The 26,230-nt window shown below is 31.7% G+C and overlaps 1 protein-coding gene across 1 annotated transcript in view; it reads left to right on the top strand.

The window, feature by feature from the left end:
- atp9a (ATPase phospholipid transporting 9A) overlaps window positions 1-26,230 on the top strand; it is an 80,840-nt gene that overhangs the window by 23,876 nt on the left and 30,734 nt on the right. Inside the window, exons 7-14 of the mRNA XM_073822752.1 lie at window positions 939-1,019; window positions 1,132-1,207; window positions 8,227-8,303; window positions 8,395-8,555; window positions 12,029-12,171; window positions 15,298-15,410; window positions 18,361-18,570; window positions 24,202-24,363. Coding sequence (XP_073678853.1) covers window positions 939-1,019; window positions 1,132-1,207; window positions 8,227-8,303; window positions 8,395-8,555; window positions 12,029-12,171; window positions 15,298-15,410; window positions 18,361-18,570; window positions 24,202-24,363 — 1,023 coding nt within the window. The remainder of the gene's footprint in view (window positions 1-938; window positions 1,020-1,131; window positions 1,208-8,226; window positions 8,304-8,394; window positions 8,556-12,028; window positions 12,172-15,297; window positions 15,411-18,360; window positions 18,571-24,201; window positions 24,364-26,230) is intronic.

The following is a 26,230-nucleotide window of genomic DNA, read 5'->3' as shown; positions in this document are numbered from 1 at the left end:
CTTGGAAACAGTTATGCTGCTTAATATCTTTTTCAAACTGATACTTTTTTACAGGAATCTATAATAAATAAATTTTTTAAAATAGAAATCTTTTGTAACAATATAAACTACCATTTAAAAGTTTGTGGTCAGTAAACTGTTATTCTTTCTTTTTTTTTTTGAAAGAAAGAAATTAATACTTTTTCAGCAAGGATGTGTTAAATTGATACAAAGCCATAGCAAAGACTTATATTGTTTGAAAAGATTTTGAAGTATGGAAGTATTTTAAATAAATCATCAAAGAATTCTGAAAAAAGAATCACAGGTGGCAAAACGGTTTCCGACATTGACAATAAAAGTAATAAATCAGCATATTAGAATGATTTCTGAAGGATCATGTGACACTGAAGACTGAAGACGTCAAGTAATGGCTGATTAAAATTCAGCTTTGCATCACAGGAATAAATTATATTTTGAAATGTATTAAAATAGAAAACCATTATTTAAAACTGTAATTATATTTCACAATATTACATTTTTTCTGTATTTTTGTTAAAGTAAATGCAGCCTTGATGAGTCTAAGGGAATTTAAAACACATTTAAAGTCATAAAAGAGCATTAAATTCATCACACAATTAGATCTGATCTTCAGCTAGTTCACAAAAACAGACAAAGTCATATATTCAAACTAATGTCATACTAACCTAGCAATGGTATTTTTTGTTTTATTCAAAACATAAATTCAGACGTCAACCATATTGTCTTGTTTTTGCACATTGCATGGATAAAATTAAACAGTTAATTTAGAAAACAACAGTGAGACATGTAGACTGCTACAAGGACTGAAAAAGACAACTGAATACAGCGTAAAAAATAGACCACTAAATATATAGAAAATGGTTAAATATGTATAGAAGATAAACAACTTGTTGTGAACAAGCCTTTATATGTTTCCCCAGGATCTACTGCAGATCAGGTCGTTTGTTTATGCTGAAGAACCGAACATTGACATCCATAACTTCATCGGTACCTTCACCAGAGTGAGTAAACATCTTTACATTGCTTCTTTACAGTGGAGTCAGAAGAGTTGTGTTGTTTGAGAACTGACAAAACCCACATTGCTTGACCAGCTTTGTGTTTTGCATCTGACAGGAAGATGGAGACCCTCCCGTCAATGAAAGTCTGAGCATTGAGAACACACTCTGGGCGAGCACTGTCATTGCTTCTGGTAACCATTTCTAAAAAATAATATATAAAATACACTACCAGTCAAAAAGTAAGATTTTAATGTTTTTTAAAGAAAGTAAAAGAGTAAAAAATTTAAATATGTTTTAAAATCTAATTTATTCCTTTGATCAAAGCTACATTTTCAGCATCATTACATCAGTCTTCAGTGTCACACGATCCTTCAGAAAGCATTCTAGTATGGTGATTTGCTTCTCAATAAACATTTGTATTATTATCAATATTTAAACATTTCTTTAAGGATTCTTTGATTAATAGAAAGATCCAAAGATCAGCATTTATCTGAAATCAAAAGCTTTTGTAACATTACACACTATACCATTTTTGGTAGAAATTGTAAAAATTGATATTTTATTTAGCAAGGATGCTTTAAATTGATCAAACATTATGATAGAGACATTTATAATGTTACAAAAGATTTCTATTTCAGATGAATGCTGTTCTTCTGAGCTTTCTTTTCATCAAAGGATACTGAAAAAAATATACTCAGCTGTTTTCTTTTTTTTTTTTTTTTTTTTTTTTTTTTTTTTTTTTTTAATTACATTTTTCAATAAAACAACAGTGGTACTGGTATCTCGTAGCAACAAGTACAGTCGTTTTTGTTATACATTCAAATGCATACAAATGTTTAGAAACAAAGACATAAATAAAAGGAAATTATAAACCAAATTTAGAAAGACATAGTCACTGAGTATCCTCAAGAAAGTTCCAAAGGGAGGACCAGATGCGCCAGAACACCTCGGATCTTTGATGTAAATCATAAGTTAATTTTTCCAGTGGTAAAAATGTGGCCGCCTGACTTAGCCACATATTGACTGAAGGTATCTGAGTAGTTGACCATAATAATAGTATACATTTTTTGGCCAAATATATACAAAAATTCAATACACATTCTTTATCACGATCAAGACACAGTTCCACTGTACAATTAAGAAGGTATACTTTTGGTGACAAATCAAAAGTCTTTGCAATTATTTTTTGAATAATTTTGTGAATCTCTTTCCAGTACATTTTGATTTTGTCGCAGTCCCAAAATACATGCATCACTGTGCCAATGTCTGCCTTACATTTAAAACATAGCTGAGAACAATTGGGAAATATTCTGTGGAGGCGAACTGGGGTTAGATAAATCCTGTGAATACATTTATAATTTTGTTCATGAACCGAAATTGAAGTACTTTTGGGATAGATATTTGAGCAGACAGATAGCCATTCCTCATCACTAAAAGTAGACCCCAAGTCCTTTTCCCATATCACCCTTAAAGAGTCAAAGGTTGAAGGACCAATATTAGACAGCAATGTATATAATTCAGAGATCTTTTTTTTAAGTGTACATGAAGACAAAAGCAGTTTTTCTATTTCAGTAAGATCAAATTGTATATTACCTTCTTTTAACTGTAACTCTAAAAAATGTCGAATTTGAAGGAATTTATAAAAATCTTTACTGGGGAGACTAAATTCCTGTCTTAGCTCCTGAAATGATCTTATTTGGCCATCATCAAATAAGTGACCCAATTCCGATACTCCTCTTGACCTCCAAGTCAAAAGGCCAATATTCTGTATGGGAGTGGGAAAATCAGGATTGAGCGTAATTGGAGACTTAAGAGACAACTTATTTGGGATGGATAAATATTTCTTAACATCCCTCCACACCAAAAGGGTATTTGTTACTGTAAAAATACTAGTCAGATGTTGAATTTTTTGTTCATTATGAATAAATGGTAGGGAGCCTAATAGCCTGGGAAAGCATCTTGTGGATTCAGTCCCAACCCAGCGTGAATCAAATCTGTAAATAAACCAACTTAACATGTGCTTAATTTGTGCAGCCCAAAAGTATAATTGTAAATTGGGTAGTGAAACCCCACCCAATTCCTTTGGTTTCATCAAAAGCGAAAGTTTAAGTCTGGGTTTCTTGTGATTCCAAATATACTTTGAAATTGAAGAATTAATCCTCTTAAAAAAGTTTGTATTTAGGTAGCATGGCAGATTCTGGAATAGAAAGTTTAATCTCGGAAGAATGTTCATTCGTATAACATTGATCCTGCCAAAAAAAGAATTTGGAAGGTTTGACCAATCTGATAAATTCTGATTAATTTTTGTAATTAAAGGGGAATAATTGGCTTTAAAGAGGTCTTCCAAATTGGGAGTAATATTAATTCCTAAATACTGAAATCCAGAAAGTGCAAGACGAAAGGGTGATTTTGAAATGTCTTCAGAGGGAGCATGCATATATAAAGCTTGAGATTTGTCCAGATTAATCTTGTACCCTGAAAAGTTACTATATTTTTCAATTACTGTAAGAATTACATCGGTAGAGGTGTCAGGTAATTTAAGATACAATAAAACATCGTCTGCGTACAAAGATATACGATGTTCCTCTAGACCTATTTTGATACCATGTATGCTACTATTAGTTCTCACAGCAACCGCCAGTGGTTCAATAACCAGAGAGAATAACAAAGGCGAAAGAGGACAGCCTTGACGACAGCCTCTGCTTACTGAAAATCTATTAGACAACATTCTATTAGTGTTAACCTGGGCAATAGGATTAGAATATAGGCGTTTAATTAAATCAATAAAATTAGATCCTAACTGTATTTTATCTAAGACTGCAAAAAGAAAAGGCCATTCCACCCTATCAAACGCTTTTTCGGCGTCTAGGGATACAATAAAAGCAGATTCCTTGGTAAAATTTAAATGATCTATAATATTTAGAACTCTTCGGATATTGTCTGAACCGTACCTGGATTTCACAAAACCAGTTTGGTCTGAATTGACAACGTAAGGCAAAACATTTTCAAGCCGTCGGGCTAAGGACTTGGCTATAATTTTATAATCTACATTAAGTAAACTAATTGGTCGATAAGATGAACAATTTGTTGGATCTTTCTCTTTTTTCAGAAGCAGACTGATAATTGCCAATGACCAGGATTCAGGCAAAGAGTTCTTCTCAAAAATGTTATTTATCACCTGCATTAAAATAGGGGAAAGCTCAGACCAAAACTGCTTATAGAACTCTAACGGAAACCCATCTGGGCCAGGAGCTTTACCGGATGGCATTGACTGAATAGCATGCCAGATCTCATCCTTGGTAAAAGGGGCATTCAAAAGACTCCTAGCATCATCAGAAATACTGGGAAGAGAAATCTCATTTAAATAATTAAGCAAATCCTCATTTGATCCATGGTAGTCAGCTGTATAAAGATTCCTATAGAAATCAGAAAAAGAAGTATTAATGTCCTGAGGGTCAAAAGTCATGTTGCCTGCAGATGTCTTAATTGCTTTTATAGTTCTTTCACTCTGCTCCTTTTTTAACTGATAGGCCAAAAGGCGACTGGGTTTATTACCAGACTCATAGTAGCGCTGTTTTGTATAAAATAATAATTTCTTGGTATGTTCTGTGTGGTCTAAGTTAAGTTTAGCTTTAGCATTATTTAATAAAATCCAATTATCTTGATTTGGCAAACGTTTATGTTGTTTTTCCAGGCGAGATACTTCAGCTTCTAATTCTTTTCTTTTCTGCATCATAAGTTTTTTCCTTAAAGCAGCATAAGCAATAAGATGACCCCGCAACGTAGCCTTAGCTGCGTCCCATTTTATTGCAGGAGAAACTGGTGAGTTCTGATTGTCTTGCCAATACTGAATTATTTTCTGTCTAAAAAAAGCGCAAAAACTAGTATTACTTAGGAACGAAGTATTGAATTTCCAATAGTTAGACTTTTGAATAGGCATACTAATATCAATGACTAAATAAACCGGGCCATGATCAGATAACACAATAGGGCCAATTTGACAAGAACTCACATAGTGTATACACTCAGAAGGTATGAAAAAATAATCTAGCCTTGAATAAGATTTATGGGGGTGAGAATAAAAAGTATAGTCTCTGTCTTTAGGATGCAGCTCCCTCCAAATATCTACCAGTCCCAGATCTTTACAAGTGTTACGTAATATATGTGATGATTTGCCCATTGAAATCTGAGGTGAGGATTTATCCAGATTTCCATCAAGTATGCAATTGAAATCACCTCCTAAGAAACCAATGTTTTTGCAGAGCTGATTAAACTTTAGAATCACATGAGACATAAAATTGGGGCAGTCCACATTTGGGGCATATACATTGCCTACAGTAATATGTTTTCCAAGAATTAGACCAGAAATTAGCACGAATCTTCCTTCAGAATCATACTCAGCATGCTCAAGGACGAACGGAATGTTTTTATGAATAAGAATTGCGGTGCCCCTACTATTTGACGCGAATGAGGAAAAGTATATCTGGCCGACCCAGTCTCTTTTCAGCTTCAAATGTTCCTTATCGGATAAATGCGTTTCCTGTAATAGCGCTATAGATACACCTTCTTTTTTAAGAAATGTAAGAATTTTCTTTCTCTTAATTACATGACCTATGCCTTTCACGTTCCATGTTACTAATTTAAAAGAATTAAGCATATTAAAAATTGCAACAAAAAGTCATATGAATGATAGTATGCAAGGAGAAAAATTATAATTGTGCCAGTACGAGATACCGAATACGAACAAGAGAGTACCACAAATAGAACGCAAAACAAACCTATAAAACCCTCCCCCAAAGACCCCATCTCCAACTGATGAGGCACAGATAATATCAAAAAGTCACAAAACCAAATAAGGAACTTTGAAAAAGTTGACAACAGCATATACTGAAACCACCAAGTTATAGCTCCGTCATAGCCCGCTCCGCTGACATCTCTAATAAATAATTCTCAGTAATGGGTGACACCATTGGAAAAAAATAATAATAAACAAATAAATAAAGCGATTAAAGTTAACATATCCAATAGAATTTTTTTTTTTTTTTTTTTTTTTTTTTTTTTTTTATATCCGCCACAGAAAAAAATACCTTGAGCGTTACAACCCTCCGTGGCGGGCGGCAACATTCTGGATATTAACTAACTGTTACCTTGGAAAGTATCTTACTTGTCCAATGGAATCATCAAAATGTTCCACCGAAAGTTAAAGTATATATTTCAGCCAAGAGTCAAATTTAGCTGTCAAGGGAGTCCAAAAAAGCCTTGGCTGAGTCCGGGTCGTTGAACAGGCGAATCTTTCCATTATGTAGACATCTAAGCCTGGCCGGATAGGCAAATCCACGATACATACCACGAGCGGCAAAAGCTTTCCCCACAGTCCCGAACTCACGACGCTTTTGCAGCAGACCAGCTGACAAGTCCGAGTAGAATCGAAGCTCTGAGCCATTGTGAGTGATCGTCTTCTTCATGGCGGCTTTCAAGATTGCTTCTTTATCAGTGAACCTCAGAAACCGAACCAAGATGCTTCTCGGGGCTGAGTTCGGATTGGCAGACGCGAAGGTGGGAGATCTATGAGCCCTCTCAATGTCCAGAACAGGGGAACCCACTGGCAGGTCTAACCATTTTGGGATTATGTTTTGAAGATACGATGAGAGTGGACCAGAGCCCTCGGCTTTCTCCGGCAGGCCCACAATCTTCAGATTTTTGCGGCGGCCTCTATTTTCAAGGTCGTCTACTTTTGCCTGCAGCTGATCTACCATCGTCTTCAAGTCAGTCACCTGCCTTTCCGTAGATGTTGCCGAATCTTCATTAGATGAAATCCTCCGTTCGGCTTCTTCCAGGCGCGATTCGGCACCAGTGACTCTCTCAGAGAGAGCGGTAAACGAATTCTGAAGGCAAGCAACTGAGTTTGCGATACCCTCCAGATGACTAGTGATTCCATCAAGGCGTGATCCATTAGCCTTTATTTCTGATAGAATCAGTGACATGTCCAGGTGCGAATCGGCTGCGTCAGTGTTAGCATTAGCCGAGGGCGCATGGACAGCAGGCTTCTTCGTATCCTTTTCTTTAGCCTTCTGCGAACGCGTCGAGGCGAAAATAGGAAAATCCTTATCAGAAGGAGTGTCTGACATATTTATAGTTTGTTCAACGAAATGAAATTAGAATTCGGAGGAAAAAGCGTGATTTATTAAGTAAGTCGAGCGGAGCAAAGAACTCACGCAGCCACCTCACTCCGGGTCACGTGACATCCCCTACTCAGCTGTTTTCAACATAAAAATAATAATGCTTTTGAGCATCAAATCAGAATATTAGAATGATTTCTGAAGGATCATGTGACTGGAGTAATGTTCCAAAAAAGTTCCAAAAAATCAGCTTTGAAATCAAAAGAATAAATTACATTTTAAAATATATTCAAATAGAAAAGTTTTTTTTTTAAGTGGTAAAAATATTTTACTTTTTTTTTTTTTTTTTTTACTGAGACCCATAAAAAATCTTACTATTTAAAAACTTTTGACTGCTATATATCATATGTCCCTCCAGCATTATGCAATTCTGCGACTCCACATTTTAATGCAAAATCAAGCAAATTGTTTTATTTAATTAGTTTAATGATATCTAATTAACATATTGTGGCACATATTTGCCAGTTCCCATAATGGCAGTAGATTAGATTTAAATAAGTAAATTATTTTACTAGATATGTATTTTTTTTTTAATTTAAAGTGAATGCAATCACTATTAATACTACAAAAATATTACAACAATAGACAATGATATATTTAAATGATAAAAACATGAAATAATAATTCACAAGATTTAAAATGCAAAGCATATAATCAGTTACACAATTCTTTTTTTTTTTTCAGAATTCTAATTATATTTTATTAGATATTAGATATATATATTTTATTATACAATTTCAGAAATTATGCACAAAAATGCTTTGAGTTGTACTTTTACTGTCACTGACACTAATTGCATAAGTACAAATTGCATAAGTACAAAGCAAATATTTCTGCAATTTTCGAGAAAAGCTGAAGCAAATTCAGGCTGAAAAATCTGAAAAAAGTCCTGTGAAATCCTGGTGAGACTCAAAGTGGCTTAATGCTTCTTAGTCATCTTACAATGTGAAAAAACAGCACTATTCCTTCTTTTAAGATGAAAAAAAAGCTTGTTCCAAAATCTCTATAAATGTTTGGTTCTCTAATCCAAGGCACCGTGGTTGGAGTAGTGATTTACACCGGTAAAGAGCTGCGCAGTGTAATGAACACCTCCAACCCGAGACATAAGGTAAAATGAGCAGTATCCTAAAGTCAACATCATTAGTCCAAAACTGATAAATCTGTGTCGCACTCATACAGTATGTGGTGTGCTTTTGCAGATTGGCCTGTTTGACCTGGAAGTGAACTGTCTGACTAAGATCCTGTTTGGAGCTCTGGTGGTGGTCTCGCTGGTCATGGTGGCTCTGCAGCACTTCGCTGGCCGCTGGTATCTCCAAATCTTCCGCTTCCTTCTGCTCTTCTCCAACATCGTCCCCATCAGGTAGGAAACTGTCTGTAAAATCTACAGCTGTTTCCTTCAGTTTGACAGTTACTAAAGAAAAGCAGCTATCAGATCAGACATTTTGAAGAGTATAGTTTGATTTCCTAATAATTTACTCTCCCCCATGTCATCTGAGATATTCATGTCTTTCTTTCTTCAGTTGAAAAGAAACGAAGGTTTCTGAGAAAAACATTCCAGGATTTTTCTCCATAAAGTAGACTTCAATGGGAGACAGTGGGTTGAAGGTCTAGTTAACTGTTTCACTGCAGCTTCAAAGGGCTTTACATGATCCCAGCAGTGGAATAAGGGTCTTGTGTAGCGAAACGAGTCATTTTCTAAAAAATAAAAATAAAAATGCATATACTTTTTAACCACAAATGCTCGTCTTGCACTAGTTCATCTTCACGCATTCAGTGATCACATTGGAAAGTCATGCAAGGTTAGTTCTTTGTCTGTGTACTCCATCTCCCTTTCTCTTCCAGCTTTAAAACATCCGACATTGTTGTTTTTACCTTTTTTGTAAAGGAATTTTTTTTAAGTCGACTAACTGTTAGTGATTTTATTAGTTGCTTAGTCACAGAAAAAAAATGAATACTTTTTGGTCAAACAGATAAAAGTAACATATCTTTCAAATCTGTAAAGTTATTTGTGTGTACCAGTGTTGTTTTCGTCAACGATGACGATGACGAAATCATTTTGTTGACGCCACTTTTTTTCATGACGATAACGAGACGATGACGAGATAAAAATGGCTCGTTGATGACTAAAACATGACGAGACGTGTGTGAGTTTTCGTTGACGAGACGAGAATAGACGAAAATGTTAGTGGGTGGTCCGTCAGACATTTAAAATGCATGACATTTCTGCTTATTGTGCATGCCAATTAAAACTTAAAAAGTATCTGACGCTATGGCAAGCCGTTTTAGCATTAAATACTCTTTGCTATACTAGTATGGCAAGCCGTTTTAGCATTCCATCCTTGTTTGTCTTTTATGTTCTAAAACATTCCTTCATTATTGTAATTATTGGTGAAAATAGTCGATCCAGAAGCTCACATTGTGTTGAACAATAGATCTGCTATTTTCAGAACTTATAAGTGACACTACCCAACAGCAAAATACTTACTGACCTACATTAATTTGTTAAAAGACTACTTTTTCCCCTTTTTTTCGACTAAAACTAGACTAAAACCTTTTTGACTTTTCGTCGACTAAAATTGGACTAAAACTATCACATATAGAAGTGACTAAAATTTGACTAAAACTAAGAAGCATTTTAGTCAAAAAGACTAAGACTAAATCTAAGATGGTTGTCAAAAACAACACTGGTGTGTACTCAGAATAACAATGAAACATGGCGCTTTTGTAAAATAAATCAAGCTACTATGTTTTCTGCCATCTCGGTCACTGTAAACTTGAGCGCAAACTTCGAAACTGTATACTTGCCTTACAGACATGAAAAATATTGTCTATACAGAGTGAAATGTGTACTTTTAAATGAACCAATTCAAATAGAAGACAAATATTCTCAGATTATGTAATCTGCACATCCACTATGACCAGTCAGTGTTGCAGACTTTGTCTCTTAAGCCAGAAAAAAAAGAAGGCACTAGTTTATCAATCAATTATTAAAACGTTAATGCATTCTCCTTGCTGTTTTTTTCTGACACGTTCAGAAATATTATTAGGGATGCACCGAATATTCGGCCACCGAAAATTTTTGGTGGGCCAAAAGGGCATTTTCGGTTTTCGGCCGAAAGACTTTTATCACCGAAACAACACGGCCGAAACAGTATGTTGACGCAAACAGAAACCACAGCCTGCTCGTGTTTGTCTAAAGCAACACGTCTCCGTGTGGACGTATTTCAGTATATCTGGGAAAGACCCACGGATAGCAATTTGCAAAACTTGTAATGCCGAAATTTCAAGAGGGGGTGTGTCTGCAGTCGTGCGCGCAGTGATGAGAGCAGAGATCGAGACAGATGTGGCTTTCAGTGAGTGAAAAACAATGGCTTTACGTTGGTGTTACGTCGCAATATTTTAAAGATATGTCTTTTCTATATACTGTATTTTTATAAATATTTATGTTTTAAACCATGGAGGTGAGCCAATGGATATTAGTGAAAACTGCGCAATATGTTAAAGTGAAAGTAAAAACTGACAGTGCTTTCAGCATCTGACGTGCATTCTCTCAGAGACAATAAGAGGCGATTATACTTTTATATGCTGATATTAATTTAGTCCCCTAATATTTTTCTTGTGCCCTGAACATGGTGGGAAAAAATAAAAAGAAACGTATTTTGTGTAAGGGTTGTTTTTTTTGAAAGACTTAAATAAAGCTCTTAATTTTCATTGATGACTGCAGTGTTATTAGGGGTTAAGAAAGTCTTAATTATGATTTCAGGTGGTCTTAAACGTGGCGACTGAAAGACAAGAATTGCGATGAAACTTCAAAAGGCTATCCATTGAATAAACATGAGCACTGCACGTTTCAAAGTCATTTGCTGCGCTGCTTTGTGTACCATTCTGACAGCGCCTCCTGCTGGAAGAGAAACTCATAGAGTTGTAAATGTGAACTGATGGATCCACAAGACAATGCGTTATAAAAATTTAAACAATTTAAACAAACGCTGTAAAATATATGTATATGTTATTTAAGTAATATAATATTTGATTGATAATAATTGTTTAAATTAATATAATTGATTTATTCTTTGAAACTTTAATATTAATTTATGCAATTGCAATGCCTTGATTTGAGTAAGATTAGTACACGGTCATAGCCATAAATGCAATAGTACTAATAATTGGCATAATTCTTTCGGTGTTTCGGTTTTTGGTTTTCAGCCTTGGTTTCCTCTTTTTCGGTTTTCGGCCAAGAATTTTGGGTGTGCTTGAGCACTTATTAGGCTATATAGACAATTAAAGTTTATTATTATGATTTATTTGGTTTATTAATGCCAAAAATAGTCGACTAATGCTTAAAATGAATGACTACTAGTTGACCAGAAAAATGCTTAGTCAAGGGCAGCTCTACTACTCATGACCTTTCCGATGTGATGAGCATTTGTGGTTAAAAACTATATAATTTTACTAATAGCTAATTCTTTTTTTTTTTTTTTTTTTTTGATAAAGAAAATGACCAATCATTTTGCTAAATAAGACACTTATTCCTTAGCTGGGATTGTGTAGAGCCCATTAAAGCTTTATTAAAACTGCTATTTAGACTTTCAAGCCATTGACTGCTATTAAAGTCCGCTGTATAGAGAAAATCCTAGAATGTGTTCTTCAAAAAAACCTTAATTTCTTTAAGCCAGACATGAACTTCTTGGATTACATAGGGGTGAGTAAATTACCGGGAAATTTTCATTCTGGAGTAAACTAATCCTTTAAGAAACCTAATTATCGGTATCAGAGAAGAAGTTTAGTATTGTGCATCACTAATATCTACCACTTATTATTCTTTATTTGCAGTTTGCGAGTGAATTTGGACATGGGCAAAATGGTATTCAGTTGGATGATCAAGAAAGACTCGAAAATCCCCGGGACAGTGGTTCGAGCGAGTACCATCCCAGAGCAGCTGGGCCGCATCTCTTACCTGCTCACAGACAAAACTGGTATGATTTCATTGAAATGTAAAAACTTGTGTGCAGTCTGAAGTTTGTTAACAAAATGACAAAAATTAACCAATTTTAGTGGGATTTGCTGCATATTTGTGACCCTGTACCACAAAACCAGTATTAAGTAGCACAGGTATATTTGTCAATTATTGATTTTATGCCAAAATCACGAGGATATTAAGTAAAGATCATGTTCCTTGAAGATATTCTGTAAATGTTTTACTGTATATATATATATAATAAAACCTAATTTTTGATTAGTAATATGCATTGCTAACAACTTAATTTGGACAACTTTAAAGGCGATTTTCTCAATACTTTGTGCCCTCAGATTCCAGATTTTCCTATCCTTACACACCATACATCAATGGAAATGATTGATTTTCTTTTATGCCAAAAATCATTAGGATATTAAGTAAAGATCATGATCCATGAGGATTTTTTGTAAATTTCCTAGCATAAATATATCAAAACTTAATTTTGATTAGTAATATGCATTGCAAAGAACATTTGGACAAATTTAAAGGCGATTTTCTTAATATTTAGATATTTTTGCACCCTTAAATTCCAGATTTTCAAATAGTTGTATCTCAGCCCCCAAAAAAACATACATCAATGGAAAGCATATTTATTTTATGTATTATTTTATTATTTAATGTAATTTAAAAAATGTGACCCTTATGACTGGTTTTGTGGTCCAGGGTCACATTTTACTCGAGTTGTGCAACATATATTACCATTTAAAAGTTTGGGGTAAATTTTTGTTAGTTTTTTTATAATGAATTAATATTTCAATTCAACAAAGATGCATTAAATTGATTAGAAGTGATAGTAAATACATTTATACTTATTGTTACAAGTTTTTGGAGAATAAAATGTCAAAATTTGGTTGTAATAAATTTGGTTGTCATTCAGTGCAACACAATATTTATGTAAAAATTCAAACCACATGCTTATTCTGACTTGTACATATTAAAATATATAAAAAAGAATAAGGGAGCATATAACATTTTATTGTGTTTAAATAAAATATTCTTACTGACAAATGGGCAAAACCTAGGATAGTGGCAAATTTAAAAAAAATTGAGAATTACAACTAATTAGTATTTGGGGTGAAAGTGAAGTAAACCTTTTAATATTTATACTTATTACACAGTTTTTATGCTTAAACTTTTTTTTGTCTTTGACCCTCATTGAAATATTACCAATTAACATTGATAATAGTAATAAATATTTCTTGAGCAGCAAATCAGCATATAAGAGTGATTTCTGAAGGATAATGTGACACTAAAAACTGGAGTAATGATGCTGAAAATTCAGCTTTGATCACAGGAATAAATTATATTTTACAATATATTCACATAGAAAGGATATAGTATATATATTTCACAATATTCCTGATTTTACAGTATTTTTAATCAAATGCAGCCTTGATGAGCACAAGCAATCCCAAACAGTAGTGCTTTTCAGAGTAAAGCTTGGTTGTATTGTGGAAATTATTAGTTAATATTGTTTTTTCCCCACCGGCTAGCAACACATCACAACAAAACCAAGCACCACTTACATTTTCTTCAGAAAAAGTCTAGTCACCCTTATATAAGAGGAAGTTAATTGTAAAAATGAACGTTTTTATGTGACTCTGGAGAAAAGGTGAAAAGGAAGTCGTGGCTTTGACAGTTAAATTTACGTTCCGTAATGCGAAGGGCTTTTCTGAATGAACCAAAGCAGAAATGCTGCTGTGTTTGAGAGCTGATAGTGTTGAAGTGTTTCTAAAAGTTTTCCCCAGTAGCTCACAGGTAGCTGAGACTCTTACCACGGGGCTTAAACTTGTGTGCCGACAGCGCAGACATGCCACTTATTACAGCCTTAAATCAGAGACAAGCTGAAGGTTCTCATCCTCACACATTTACCACACAGACTCAGCCGGCGCTACCCTTCAAATTTATGCATTTGACCGCCTGTAAAATCACAGCCTGTTTCCCACACGGACGCTGATGTAGCTTGACCGAGGCAGTGAATAAAGGAGGTCGGAGGTCATTGTAATGTAAGGGGTAGAGCAGCGACGCCTGACTGAAATACTACCGAGAGGCTCTGTTTAAGAGCGGCCGACGCGAGAGGTGTCAGGAAACGAACCTGAGGCTCTTTGTCATTAACAAGCCATTAGTGTTAATATTGTTTAGTTTGAGGTTTTTGGCTGCAGGAAGTGCATGTCGATCAGGGGAGGTTGTTAGAGGCTGATGTTTCCTTTCACAAAATTTTCTGTTTTATTGGTTGTGTTCGAAATCAAATGCTACTATGTACTGTTTACTATTAAAATAGTATATAATATATTGCAGTAACTAGATTTTACATCTACATTGGTAATAAGATCTAAGCTGGTAGCTGAAAGATTGTAGGTTTAACCCACACAAGACTGAATCCATAAACTATGACCAATAGGAAATAGTATTGTTTAAGTGTCATTGACATACTATTATAGTCTTATTAATATTTCAGATTAAATTGTAACCTTTTTTATTAAAATGTGTAAAGGTTTTTGTCATTTTGTTGTATTTGTAACTAAATTAAAATCATTAATGTTAAATAAAGTTTAAGGTTTATGTTTTTTCCATTTAATGTTTATTTTGCTTAAAAAAAACAATTAATAACAAATATATTTTTTAATGGTTTTAGGTTACTATAATTACCCTGTTGTGACTTTGATCTAGATATTTGACCTCATTTTATTAATTAAACATTTTTATTTTAGTATTATTTATATACTGTTATATAATTTAATATTTTAAATTAGTTATATAATAATTAAATATAAATAATTGGTTAAATGATTTATATTATAACTATTTTGAATTAATTTAGATGACATGGCAACATTTCTAATTTTCATTTTAAAATTTTGGGCTTTCATCTAATTTTTGTATTTTAGATTATGTTTATATATTTTTTATGTTATTTCAGCTTTGTTTTAAAACCATTTTTAATCATTTTAGTTGTAGTTAATAACAACGGCACTGATTACTACTAAAACATCTGCTTAAATGTCTCTCTATACTTGTAATTATATAAGCAGATCTGTTTGTTTAGGCAGGATGGCTCATCCTCTAATGTTAATGGTTTTCACAGGGACCCTCACTCAGAATGAGATGGTGTTCAGACGTCTTCATCTTGGAACGGTGGCTTATGGGATGGACTCCATGGATGAAGTGCAGAGTCACGTGTTCAGCGCTTACACTCAGGTATTCCCAGAATTCCCTGCATGGCATACAGAGTATGGTTGCATCTAATTTTTGCCCAGAAACTGGGTGTACATGAATTTTATGCAAAGTATAACAATGCATATGTTTTGAGAGTTGTAATGAGAACCACTTGATGGTTTTACATTTACAAATAAAGACGACATTCATTTAAAAAAAAAAAAAAGATATTGTAATTTTACACTTGTACTGCAAAATAAAATAATTATTTTTCTTAATTATTTTTTTTCTCTGAACATTTTTTTTACTGTTTTGAAATGTATCTTTTTTAAATAATTGTAAAATAATACAATTCTTTAATATTTTGTATTATATAAATATTATTTATTTATTTATTTATATTTATGTATAGTTTTATATTAAATGTAGTTTTTATTTTATTTTTTAAATGATAATAGTATATTTTGTATTAACTGTTGTTGTTTTATTAATTATTAATATATATTTATTTATTTATTTATTCATTATTTATTTATATATATTATTTTTTGTTATATTGATACATAATCTCAAAACAATTTTGTGATTATTTTCCCCAAATGCACAGCCATGCCGTGGTACAGTACATATGCCGTGTATATCCACAGTACAGTTTATGTTTGCAAAGAGTTTCAAATAAAGTCAGATTTATCATAAATGTAGTATCTTATGTTTTGTTTTATATCCATTAACTTCCAAAAAAAGAATATATTAATAAAAGCAGTCCATTTGAATAATAATAAAAAATAAAAAAAATCTCATGAAAAATAATGAATTTGAATCCAAAATATAAACCCAAAAGAACTATTGTGCATGCAATTAAAACAAACACCAAGATCATGGGTTCGATTCCGAGGCAATGCATGAACTGATAAAAGGTGTAGCTTGAATTCAGTGTAAATAATTTGGGATAAAAGCATCTACCAAATGCATAAATGCAAATACATCATAACAACAACGTAGATTTATCTGTAATATATGATTTCGGTCGTACCACCCACGTTTACAATGCAGATTGGGATGTAGCCTGTCACTGTATCGCCATCCTGTTTATAAAAGCCTTCACAAAGCACAATTGTTGTGCTTTTGTCCAGCAAACAGAGCGGAGTCCTTGTAAAATGAGTCCCTTTCACCTCTCACTGATATGTTTTGTCCGTTTGACACCAGAGGTCACGCAGGCAGGAAACCGGGGTTACTAGTACTCCGGCCTCTCAATAGCTTATATGCGAACTTACAAACTCTGTCATTAGCCCTCGGAAATGTGCGCTCTATAAATAGTAGCTCAGCGCTGACGGTAATTGTTCATATATGTAACACATCTGGGAGCGTTTATGAGTCCTTTTTCAGGATATTAGGGTCGGTTTATTAGCAATCAGAGACATGGATATTTTGATCATTCTGTCAACCTGAAGTGCTCATGTAGCTTCAGATCTGGTCCTAGAGGATAAAAAAATTAGTATCTTCATGTGCACTATGTATTAAAACATAGTGTATTAATAAATTAAAAACTGTAATATTATGAAATATTATTACAATTTTAAATAACTCTTTTCTATGTGAATATATTTTAAAACGCAATATATTTTTGTGATGCAAAGCTGAATTTTCAGCATAATTACTCCAGTCTTCAGTGTCACATGATCCTTCAGAAATCATTCTAATATACTGATTTGCTGCTTAAGTTTTCAGTCACTAAGTAGGATGTTTAACTGTTACGTTAAACAAATTAGTCATGGTCATCTCTTTAGTGTCATTTTACGTTGTCTTATGTTGTGTATTTGCATTTAACTAGAAAAATGCATATACACAACATAATATTTCTGAATTAATAGTTAATAATTTAATAATTATATTTAATTTTATATTTAATTCTGAAATAAGTAAATATATTATTATTATTATTATTATTATTATTATTATTATTATGTTTTTTAATAAATAAAATAAATTAATTAGAGATGTTTTTGGTTTATTCAAATTTAAAGAAACCTTTAAAATCTGATCCAGAAAAAAAAAAACTGTTTCATAGGGCCTTAAAATGTAATTTTTGTTTAACTTTTAGTAAATTGATGTTGAATTGTGTTAGTTTCATGATTTCATTTAATTAGATATGCTTTATATATATATATATATATATGTATGTATGTGTGTATATATAGGTGTGTCCAAACTTTTGGTGTGTACTGTATGTTTTTCTGTTTATTAAAATTTTTACTCTACATTTGTGCAGTTTTCAGTGGGTTAGTGATATTTTTTTAAATATATATAAATTAATAAATACATATTTTTTAAATGGGTTTTTATACAAAAACTGCTTTTTTATGTAAAATTCACTTTATAAAAGACCCACATTTCTAACTTTAATTCATGGGGATAACATGGATAATTTCACATGGTTTAGTGTAAGATTTTTGCCCATTTTTTGGAAAATCAAGTTTTAAAAGTAAAAAAAAAAAACTACAAATAACTTTTACCAGTAGGTGGCTGCAGAGCTCCACTATTTGCTATTTGCTAGTTGACCACCTGAAAAATATCTTTTCACACGTTTTTTCAGTTGAATTCATATCTACAGTACAGACCAAAAGTTTGGATACACCTGAATGAGAAGGTGTGTCCAAACTTTTGGTCTGCACTATATATATATATATATATATATATATATATATATAAAATAGATTTGAAATTAAAAAAAAAAATCTGAATCTTTTCTTTCTGTTCTTCAAAGAATTCAGAAAAAAATGCCAGCATTTTTTATTATTTACACAGATATCAAAATAAATTTATTTCAATCATTTTAAAATACATTTATAGAGAAACCGAATTTACATAACAAATACATTAACATATGAATAATTTAAATATTTAATACTCATAAAACATGAGCATTTAACTAACATTATTATCATTTTAGCTTGAAGATTATAGACAGTCATGATAAATTTCATCTCTACAGCCTCCTCAAGACCTGCAGGCCTCTCGTGCACCAGGTGCCACCAAAGTGAGGAAGACCATCAGCAGTCGAGTGCACGAGGCGGTGAAGGCTATCGCACTGGTGCACAACGTGACCCCAGTATACGAGTCCAACGGTGTGACGGATCAGGCAGAAGCTGAAATGCACTATGAAGACACATGCAGGGTTTACCAGGCTTCCAGTCCGGACGAGGTAATGCAGTCTTATTTATGATAATACTAGCCATTTAGTCGAAAATGTGACCCTGGACCCCAAAACCAAGTCAAATGGGTCCATTTTTTTTTAAATTGAGATTTAGACATCATCTGAAAGCTGAATAAATAAGCTGTCCATTGAGTTGTTGGGATGGGATAATATCAAAATATTAAGAAAATCGTTTTTTAAACCATATTACTAATCAAAAATTTGGTTTTGGTATATTTATGGTAGGAAATTTACAAAATATCTTCATGGAACATGATCTTTACTTAAAGGGGTCCTATTATGCTCTTTTACAAAGTCTTTATTTTGTTTTGGGGGTGCACTAGAACAGTGTTTCTCAACTCCAGTCCTCGGGACCCACTGCTCTGCACATTTTGTATGTCTTCCTCATTTAAGGCACCTGATTTTGATCATCAGCTCATTAGTAGAAAGATTCATGAACTGAACTGAGTGTGTCAGACTCAGAAACATACAAAATGTGCAGAGCAGTGGGTCCCGAGGACTGGAGTTGAGAAACACTGCACTAGAACATGCTCTCATGCTTGGTGGTTCAAAAAACGCATTATTTTTTTACATAATTACAATAGCATTCTCCCCAGCCTGGCACAAATGGCTCGATTAGTTCCGGGTTTGATAAAGGCCTGCCTTCTGAAAAACGAAATGTGTTGTGATTGGTTAGCAGTCCCACTGCGTTGCGATTGGCAAACAGCTTAGACAGCGTTTCAGTCCTGCCATGCCCCTTCCCAAAGCAGCAAGTTCTGTGTACAACTGTTAGCGCAAGCTAGATTAAAGTGATTCTTATGTTTTAAATATGGATATTTTTCTTACAAAAACACATCGGATCGCTAAAGGAGGATTTTACTGCTCTGAGAGTCAATTCATGAGCATTTTACTGTTTGTTTTGAGAAGAACAATCGTCATGTCATATACAAACAGAAACTGAAAGGTCTTCACAGCAACCCGTCAAAATAAAAGGTTGGTTTAACTTAAAAAAAAAAAAAAAAATGTGACAGAAATAGATTACTTAATGCAATGATAGTAGTTCTACTACTAATACAATTATTTAAACATTATTTTTTAAGGAATATTTACCAGAAAAATTATTTACCAGAATGTGTTTACCAGAAAAATGTAAATGCACAGACATTTCTGAAATTGATTTGTGAAATGTATTTCTGAAAATAAGTAAGTAAATAAATTACATTTTTAAAAGATCTTTAAAAAAGATCTTCCATCTTTATTTGACCCTTTAACTCTAGCACCCTCTATTCTAATTCTATTCTTCATAATAAAAAAAACTTGCCCTTTTAGACTTATACTCTATTCATTTACTTACTGCTTGTTTTCTTAAAAAAAAAATAATAATAATAAAAAATAACTAGCTTCTCTGTTCTTTTGGTATTCTGTCTATTTTTCCTCTTTATTTATTATGCAAAACCAAATTAAGCAAATAATAAGCAAATAAGCAAAAAAGAAGGCCTCTAATACTAGCTTGCTTTTTCTTTTTTATTCTAACTATTTTCTTTTTATTTATTATATAACAAACAAACTTGCTAGATTCAGAACAAATACATGTTTTAAATATTAATTTAAATATTTTAAAATAGATTTAAAATATTTAGATCTATTTTTTCTGTATTCTGTGAAGAATAGAATGTTTCTGTCCTTCAAAGAATTCAGAGAAACTTAAAGCATTTATTTGAAATGCAAATCTTTTGTAACATTATTCATGTCTTTACTCTCACTTTCAATCAATTTAATGCATTTGAAATATTTTTGAATAGATTTTAAAAGTAAAAAGCATTCATAAAATGTAAATATAATTTATTCAATAAAAAATAAAAAAAATGGTTGTGTTGTATAAATAAATAAAAAAGCATTCTTGTTTATGTGACAGTTTATTTTTCCAATGATTTACAAGGATGTCAATTTGATGACAAAATACTTTCCAAAAAAAGTTCAACTGATATATATAAATATATATAAATATATAAATATTTATATTTATAAATATTTACATTTGGATAATTTAAAAACAAACTTGCCATTTTATAAAACAGACAAATTTCTTTTAGGATTTTTTTTTATTTTTTTTTTATTAAATAATTTTTCCTTTTTTGTTAGTGACAATTTAAATGATTTAAACAGATGTCAGAAATGAATATATTTAAATATATTAAAAATACGTTAATACCCTTTTTTAAACATAATTTACATAACAAATACATTTAAGATATGAATAATTTAAATATTTAAAAATGCATAAAATATGAGCATTTCAATTAGATAAATACATAAATGCATAGATGAATAATGAGTGAAAGAAATTTCATGAGTCAAACCATTTTAGAAAAATGAATTAATATAAAAAAACTTTAAAAGCATTTCTGTCTTGACCTTTCCATGACACAATACATAAATTAGCGAAAACTATGAAGGAAATTGCTGAATTAAATGGAGTTTGAATGACCTGTACCTTATTTTCATGTTAGTCAAACTAATGTCCTGTACTCTGACTAAGCTCTATATATTGGCTCTCTGATTTCAAGACCAATTGTGCTGTGTAACTCTTTCTTTGACTTCACTTTACATGATTAATTTCTGAGTCAACACGTATTTCATCGCCCCCCTGCCCAGGTATTAGATTATTCCCGAATGATGAGGCGAGCGTTTGGCGCATTCTCTTCTGCATCTGATAACTTCTGCAGATGTGCTGTCTCATATTTGATCATTTCTGGGCACCAAAACCAAATCTTGGCCAGGAGGGAGTGACGCATGCAGTGATCAATTGAGCCAAGCTGTGGTTACGTAGGCACCAATCGCATCATTACTGGTTTGGTTTTAACCACTGAATGCCTCCACACTGACTGGATGTGCGTTCACAGAGACACTGACTAAACGCATGTACATGTTCTCCAGCAGAAATCCAACTTTTTTTGGAAAGGCATGACACTGATCTAGTATTGATTTAGAGATGATTGTTGCTTCTCTATCCATGCTTTCTAATACAATATTAAAGGAAATCTGTTTTAATTAATTCAAATACCATTTTTTTTTCTGTCCATGTAGCAAAACTCAATTTTTTTAATGACTCTTAAAATGTCATCAAATATTAGTAAAATATTTTCCTTACTTGAAAGGTTTTGTGTGTACATTCTAATCATGACTCAACTTTTTTTTTTTATTATTATTATTTTTGTTACTTATAGTTTTCGCAAAGAATTTATACTAATTTGAAGCCTGAATAATCTAGAATTAACCTGTGGTTAAAAATGTAAAATTATCTGATCTTTTTCTTTACTTTTTTTTTTTTTTTTTTTTTTTTACATTGACACTCATGAGAGGGCTATTAGTCTTTGTGATGTCATTTCCTGTTTTATAGCTTTCTTGTCATGTGCCATGTCACCTTTCCTACATGTTGGTAAATTAATATTAATTCAGAAATTGAAAACATTATATAAAAAAAAGAAAAGTTGTACTGTTCTATTAATAATTATTCAGTAATTAAATAATAAATAAATATAAAAAAATAAATATGTATTATAAATATATATTTTCTAAAGAAAAAAGACATATATGTAAACATAAATATGTATTTTTTTTATATAATATAATTATATTTTATACTTTTGGGGGGGAAATGAAGACCTAGGTTTTTTTTTTTACTTAATTTAAGGATTTAATAAAAAAATAATTCAGAATTTGAAAACACTCATAAGAAAAAAATATAATAAATAAATAAATAATAATAAAATTAATAAAAAAAATAAATACATAAATAATATTTTAAATAATACATAAATGTTTTCACAAGAATAAAGACACATGTAAATAAAGACACATGGGAAAAAATAAAGACCTAGGATTTTTTTTAACTTAATTTAAGTACTTAAAAAAATAAAAATAAAAAAATAAAAATAAAATTGGAAAAATATTTAAAAAATATATATATTATGAATAAATTATTAGGTAATAATAAAATTTTGTATTTTATATATATATAATTTTTTTTAAAGACAAAAGACATGTATACATGTAAATTGTCTTAATAAATAATTAATAGTAAGTAAATATAAAAATAAATATTTTAAATAATACATATTTTTCATATTTTATTTTATTTTTGGGGAAAATAAAGACCTTTTTTACTTTAAGTACTTAAAAATAAATTCGAAATTTAAAAACACTCATGAGAAAAAAATAATATAATGAATTGATAAATGCATATAACAAATAAATACATAAATAATATTTAAAAAAATAAAATAATTTCAAAAGAAAAAAGACATGTATATATTTTTATATATAATATAATTATATTTTATGCTTTTGGGGAAAAAATAAAGACCTAGGTTTTTTTTTTTTTTTACTTTAATAAAAAAATGTAAGTACTTAAATTCGGAATTGAAAAACGCTTAAAAAAAAGAAGAAAATAATGTGTACTGTTCTGTTATTTAATTATTCAATTATTAATACGTACATTTTTTAAATAAATGCATATTTTAAATAATATATATTTTTCATAATTTATTTTATTTTGGGGGGGGGGAAATAAAGACCTTTTTTACTTTAAGTACTTAAAAATAAATTCAAAATTTAAAAACACTCATGAGAAAAAAATACTATAATGAATTGATAATAAATACATAAATAATATTTTAAATAATAAATACATATTTCAAAAATAAAGAGGAAACGTGTATACATGTATATATTTTTATATATAATTATATTTTATGCTTTCGGGGGAAAAAATAAAGACCTAGGTTATTTTTTTTTTTACTTTAATAAAAAAATGTAAGTACTTAATTCAGAATTGAAAAACGGTAAAAAAAAAATTGTAAAAATAATGTGTACTGTTCTGTTATTTAATTATTCAATTATTAATATGTACAATTTTTTAAATGAATAAATACAAAAAAAATAAGTATTTATAAATAATATTTTTTTATTTTTTTATATAAAAGAAAAAGAGACAGTGTTTAATTATATTCTGTAATTTTGGATTATAAAATAGACCTTTATTATAATATTTAAAAAAAAATGTAAAAGTATTTTCAAAATGCTTCAAAGTGGCATCACTTTTTCTATACATAGTTTGGATAAGCCTCATTTGTTGGTTTGTAACAGCGAGGGCTGTTTTTTGGGCGGCAGTCCACCCATCTGGATACTGTGAGATATGTTATTAGCAGCTAGTCAGGGAGGGCATAAGAAATCGGGTTTTTTGATCTCTCTGTAACCCTTGGTCTGGAAGTTATTGGGCAATAACTTCTGCCTCCCAGAAATACCCCCCTTCAGCGTCACACTAATGGATGGCATCTGGTTTGCCTTTATCTTCACATGTTCCCAGAAAAGAACATGTTTATAATTGGTGGCCCGTTGCATTTTCTCCACCACACATCCGAAAAAACAGTTGCAGGAAACGAGTCGAGATGTAAAGCTTAATGGTTCTGTGTTTGTTTTTTTAAGTAAATAGCATGTGACACTTTTAAGTAATTTGTTTAAGAAATCAGACTGAAAAACTTAAAATTGCTTCCTGTTTGTTTATGACATTTGTTTGTGAAACTCAAATGCAGAGAGATTTCATGCATTGTGATTTTTTTTCTCTCTCTCATGCACTAGGTGTCTCTGGTTCAGTGGACAGAGAGTGTCGGTCTGACGCTGGTCGGTCGAGATCAGTCTTCAATGCAGCTGAGGACACCGAGTGGACAAATACTGAACTTCACCATCCTGCAGATTTTCCCCTTTACCTATGAGAGCAAGCGCATGGGCATCATAGTGCGAGTGAGTATTGCATCTAGACCTGTCCCTAAACCAGTGGTTCTCAATCCTGGTCCTGGGGGACCCCTGCTCTGCACATTTTGCATGTCTCTCTTATTTAACACACCTGATTGAGATCTTCAGCTTGTTAGTTCAGTTCATGGATCTCTACTAATGAGCTGATGATCTCAATCAAGTGTGTTAAATAAGGGAGACATGCAAAATGTGCAGAGCAGGGGTCCCCCAGGACCAGGATTGAGAACCACTGCCCTAAACTGTCCCTAAAATGTTTGACATACAGAATAAAAACCAAAAGTCTGAGATGACATAAGTACAAATCAAATAATAAAATAGTAAACAATAAAATAAAAAGTGTTATTATATGAAATAAAAAAAATACAATTAGTAAAAGTAAAAAAAGAAAAAAATATAAAATAAATAAAAAAGAAGTTAAAAAATAAATTAATAAGTGTTTTATTTAATATTTTTGCTACTGTATTTATTATGATTTATTTTGCAATGTTTAATGGCTATACAAAAAATGTAATTTACTTTTATTTTGAATTTTCACGCAAACTGCTTGTAAATTTGACAAATAATTGTAAAATACTATAACTAGTTTTTATATATTGAGGATTAATGATTTAAAAAAATAATTTAAGGAAAAAATATATGTATACTAGTTTTTATATATTAAGAACTAATGATTAAAAAATGTACAGAAAAAATATTTATTTTATTAATCCTATTTATTAATCCTCTCTCTATATAAATTATTTATTCTTTAACCCAAAAGGTGAGCATAACAATTATTAATTTTTATAAACTGAGGTTTAGAGATTTATACAAATTTGTATTAACCTCAGGAATATAACTTGTCCTGCAATATTAATGCTTTACTCATGAATGACGCTTCAAATCATGTGGTTTGTTTTGGAGACGTGGGCTGTTACGGTACTTTACTTAGGATTTTTGCCTGGAAAACAATAAACGGGAAAATCACGTCCCGAATATCATTCCTTCAAGGTGGGTCTTGAGTTTTGCACAGGCATTTACGCCAGAGAATCTGTTTTGTACTTGACCCTTTTTAAACAATGCAATAATTGAAGATCAGCCCCAAAAAATGATCTGACTAGACTGAGTGCTATCTGAGAAAGTTGTGACCCTGCCCTGGGCTTGATGACTAACTCTCCCCGTACGAGCTCTCAGCTATTGTTGTTGGCCTGGACCGAAGCCTGTATCAGTGTTTGAGGAAACCAGCAACTGAACCTGGTTTCCTCTGCAGAATCCTTTTAAAACACCTTCAAGGACAATCAAGGAAACCCAAAATGAATGCTTGGAAAAAACAGCACAGACTGTCCTGCTTACCTGTAAACTTTTCCTGTTTCACTTGGTACATTGAGTATCATTGATCCTGAGATCTATGGCAAGCTGTTTTAGCATTAAATATTCTATGCGTTACTCGTCGTAATTGCATTTTTACTAATAACAATTCAGTTAGAGAGATCTATAATTAAATTTCTACTAGTAACAATGCCAATTAGAGAGCTCTCTAAATCAGTTTTTACTAGTAGTAACTAGTAGTTCTGACTTAGTTACTTTTATTCAACCATCAAGTTTTTTTTTATTAGAAATGACACAGACGTCTCCCAGAAGATAATAAGACGATGTACAAGAGGCATCATTGTGGAAAAAATTATTACTCATCTTTTATTTGCATTTGAACAAATAAAAGATGTTATATATTCATACCCTTCTCAATAATCAATAAAAAAAGCTTTTATTGGCTATTACAGCAATCAAACGCTTCCTATAATTGCTGACCAGCTTTTTGCATGTCTCCACTGGTATTTTTGCCCATTCATCTTAAGCGATGAGCTCCAACTCTTTC

The sequence above is a fragment of the Garra rufa genome, chromosome 18, assembly GCF_049309525.1.
Source record: "Garra rufa chromosome 18, GarRuf1.0, whole genome shotgun sequence".
Classification (NCBI taxonomy): Eukaryota; Metazoa; Chordata; class Actinopteri; order Cypriniformes; family Cyprinidae; genus Garra; species Garra rufa.
Note: the sequence above shows the minus strand (reverse complement) of the source record. Positions and strands in the feature narration are given on the sequence as shown.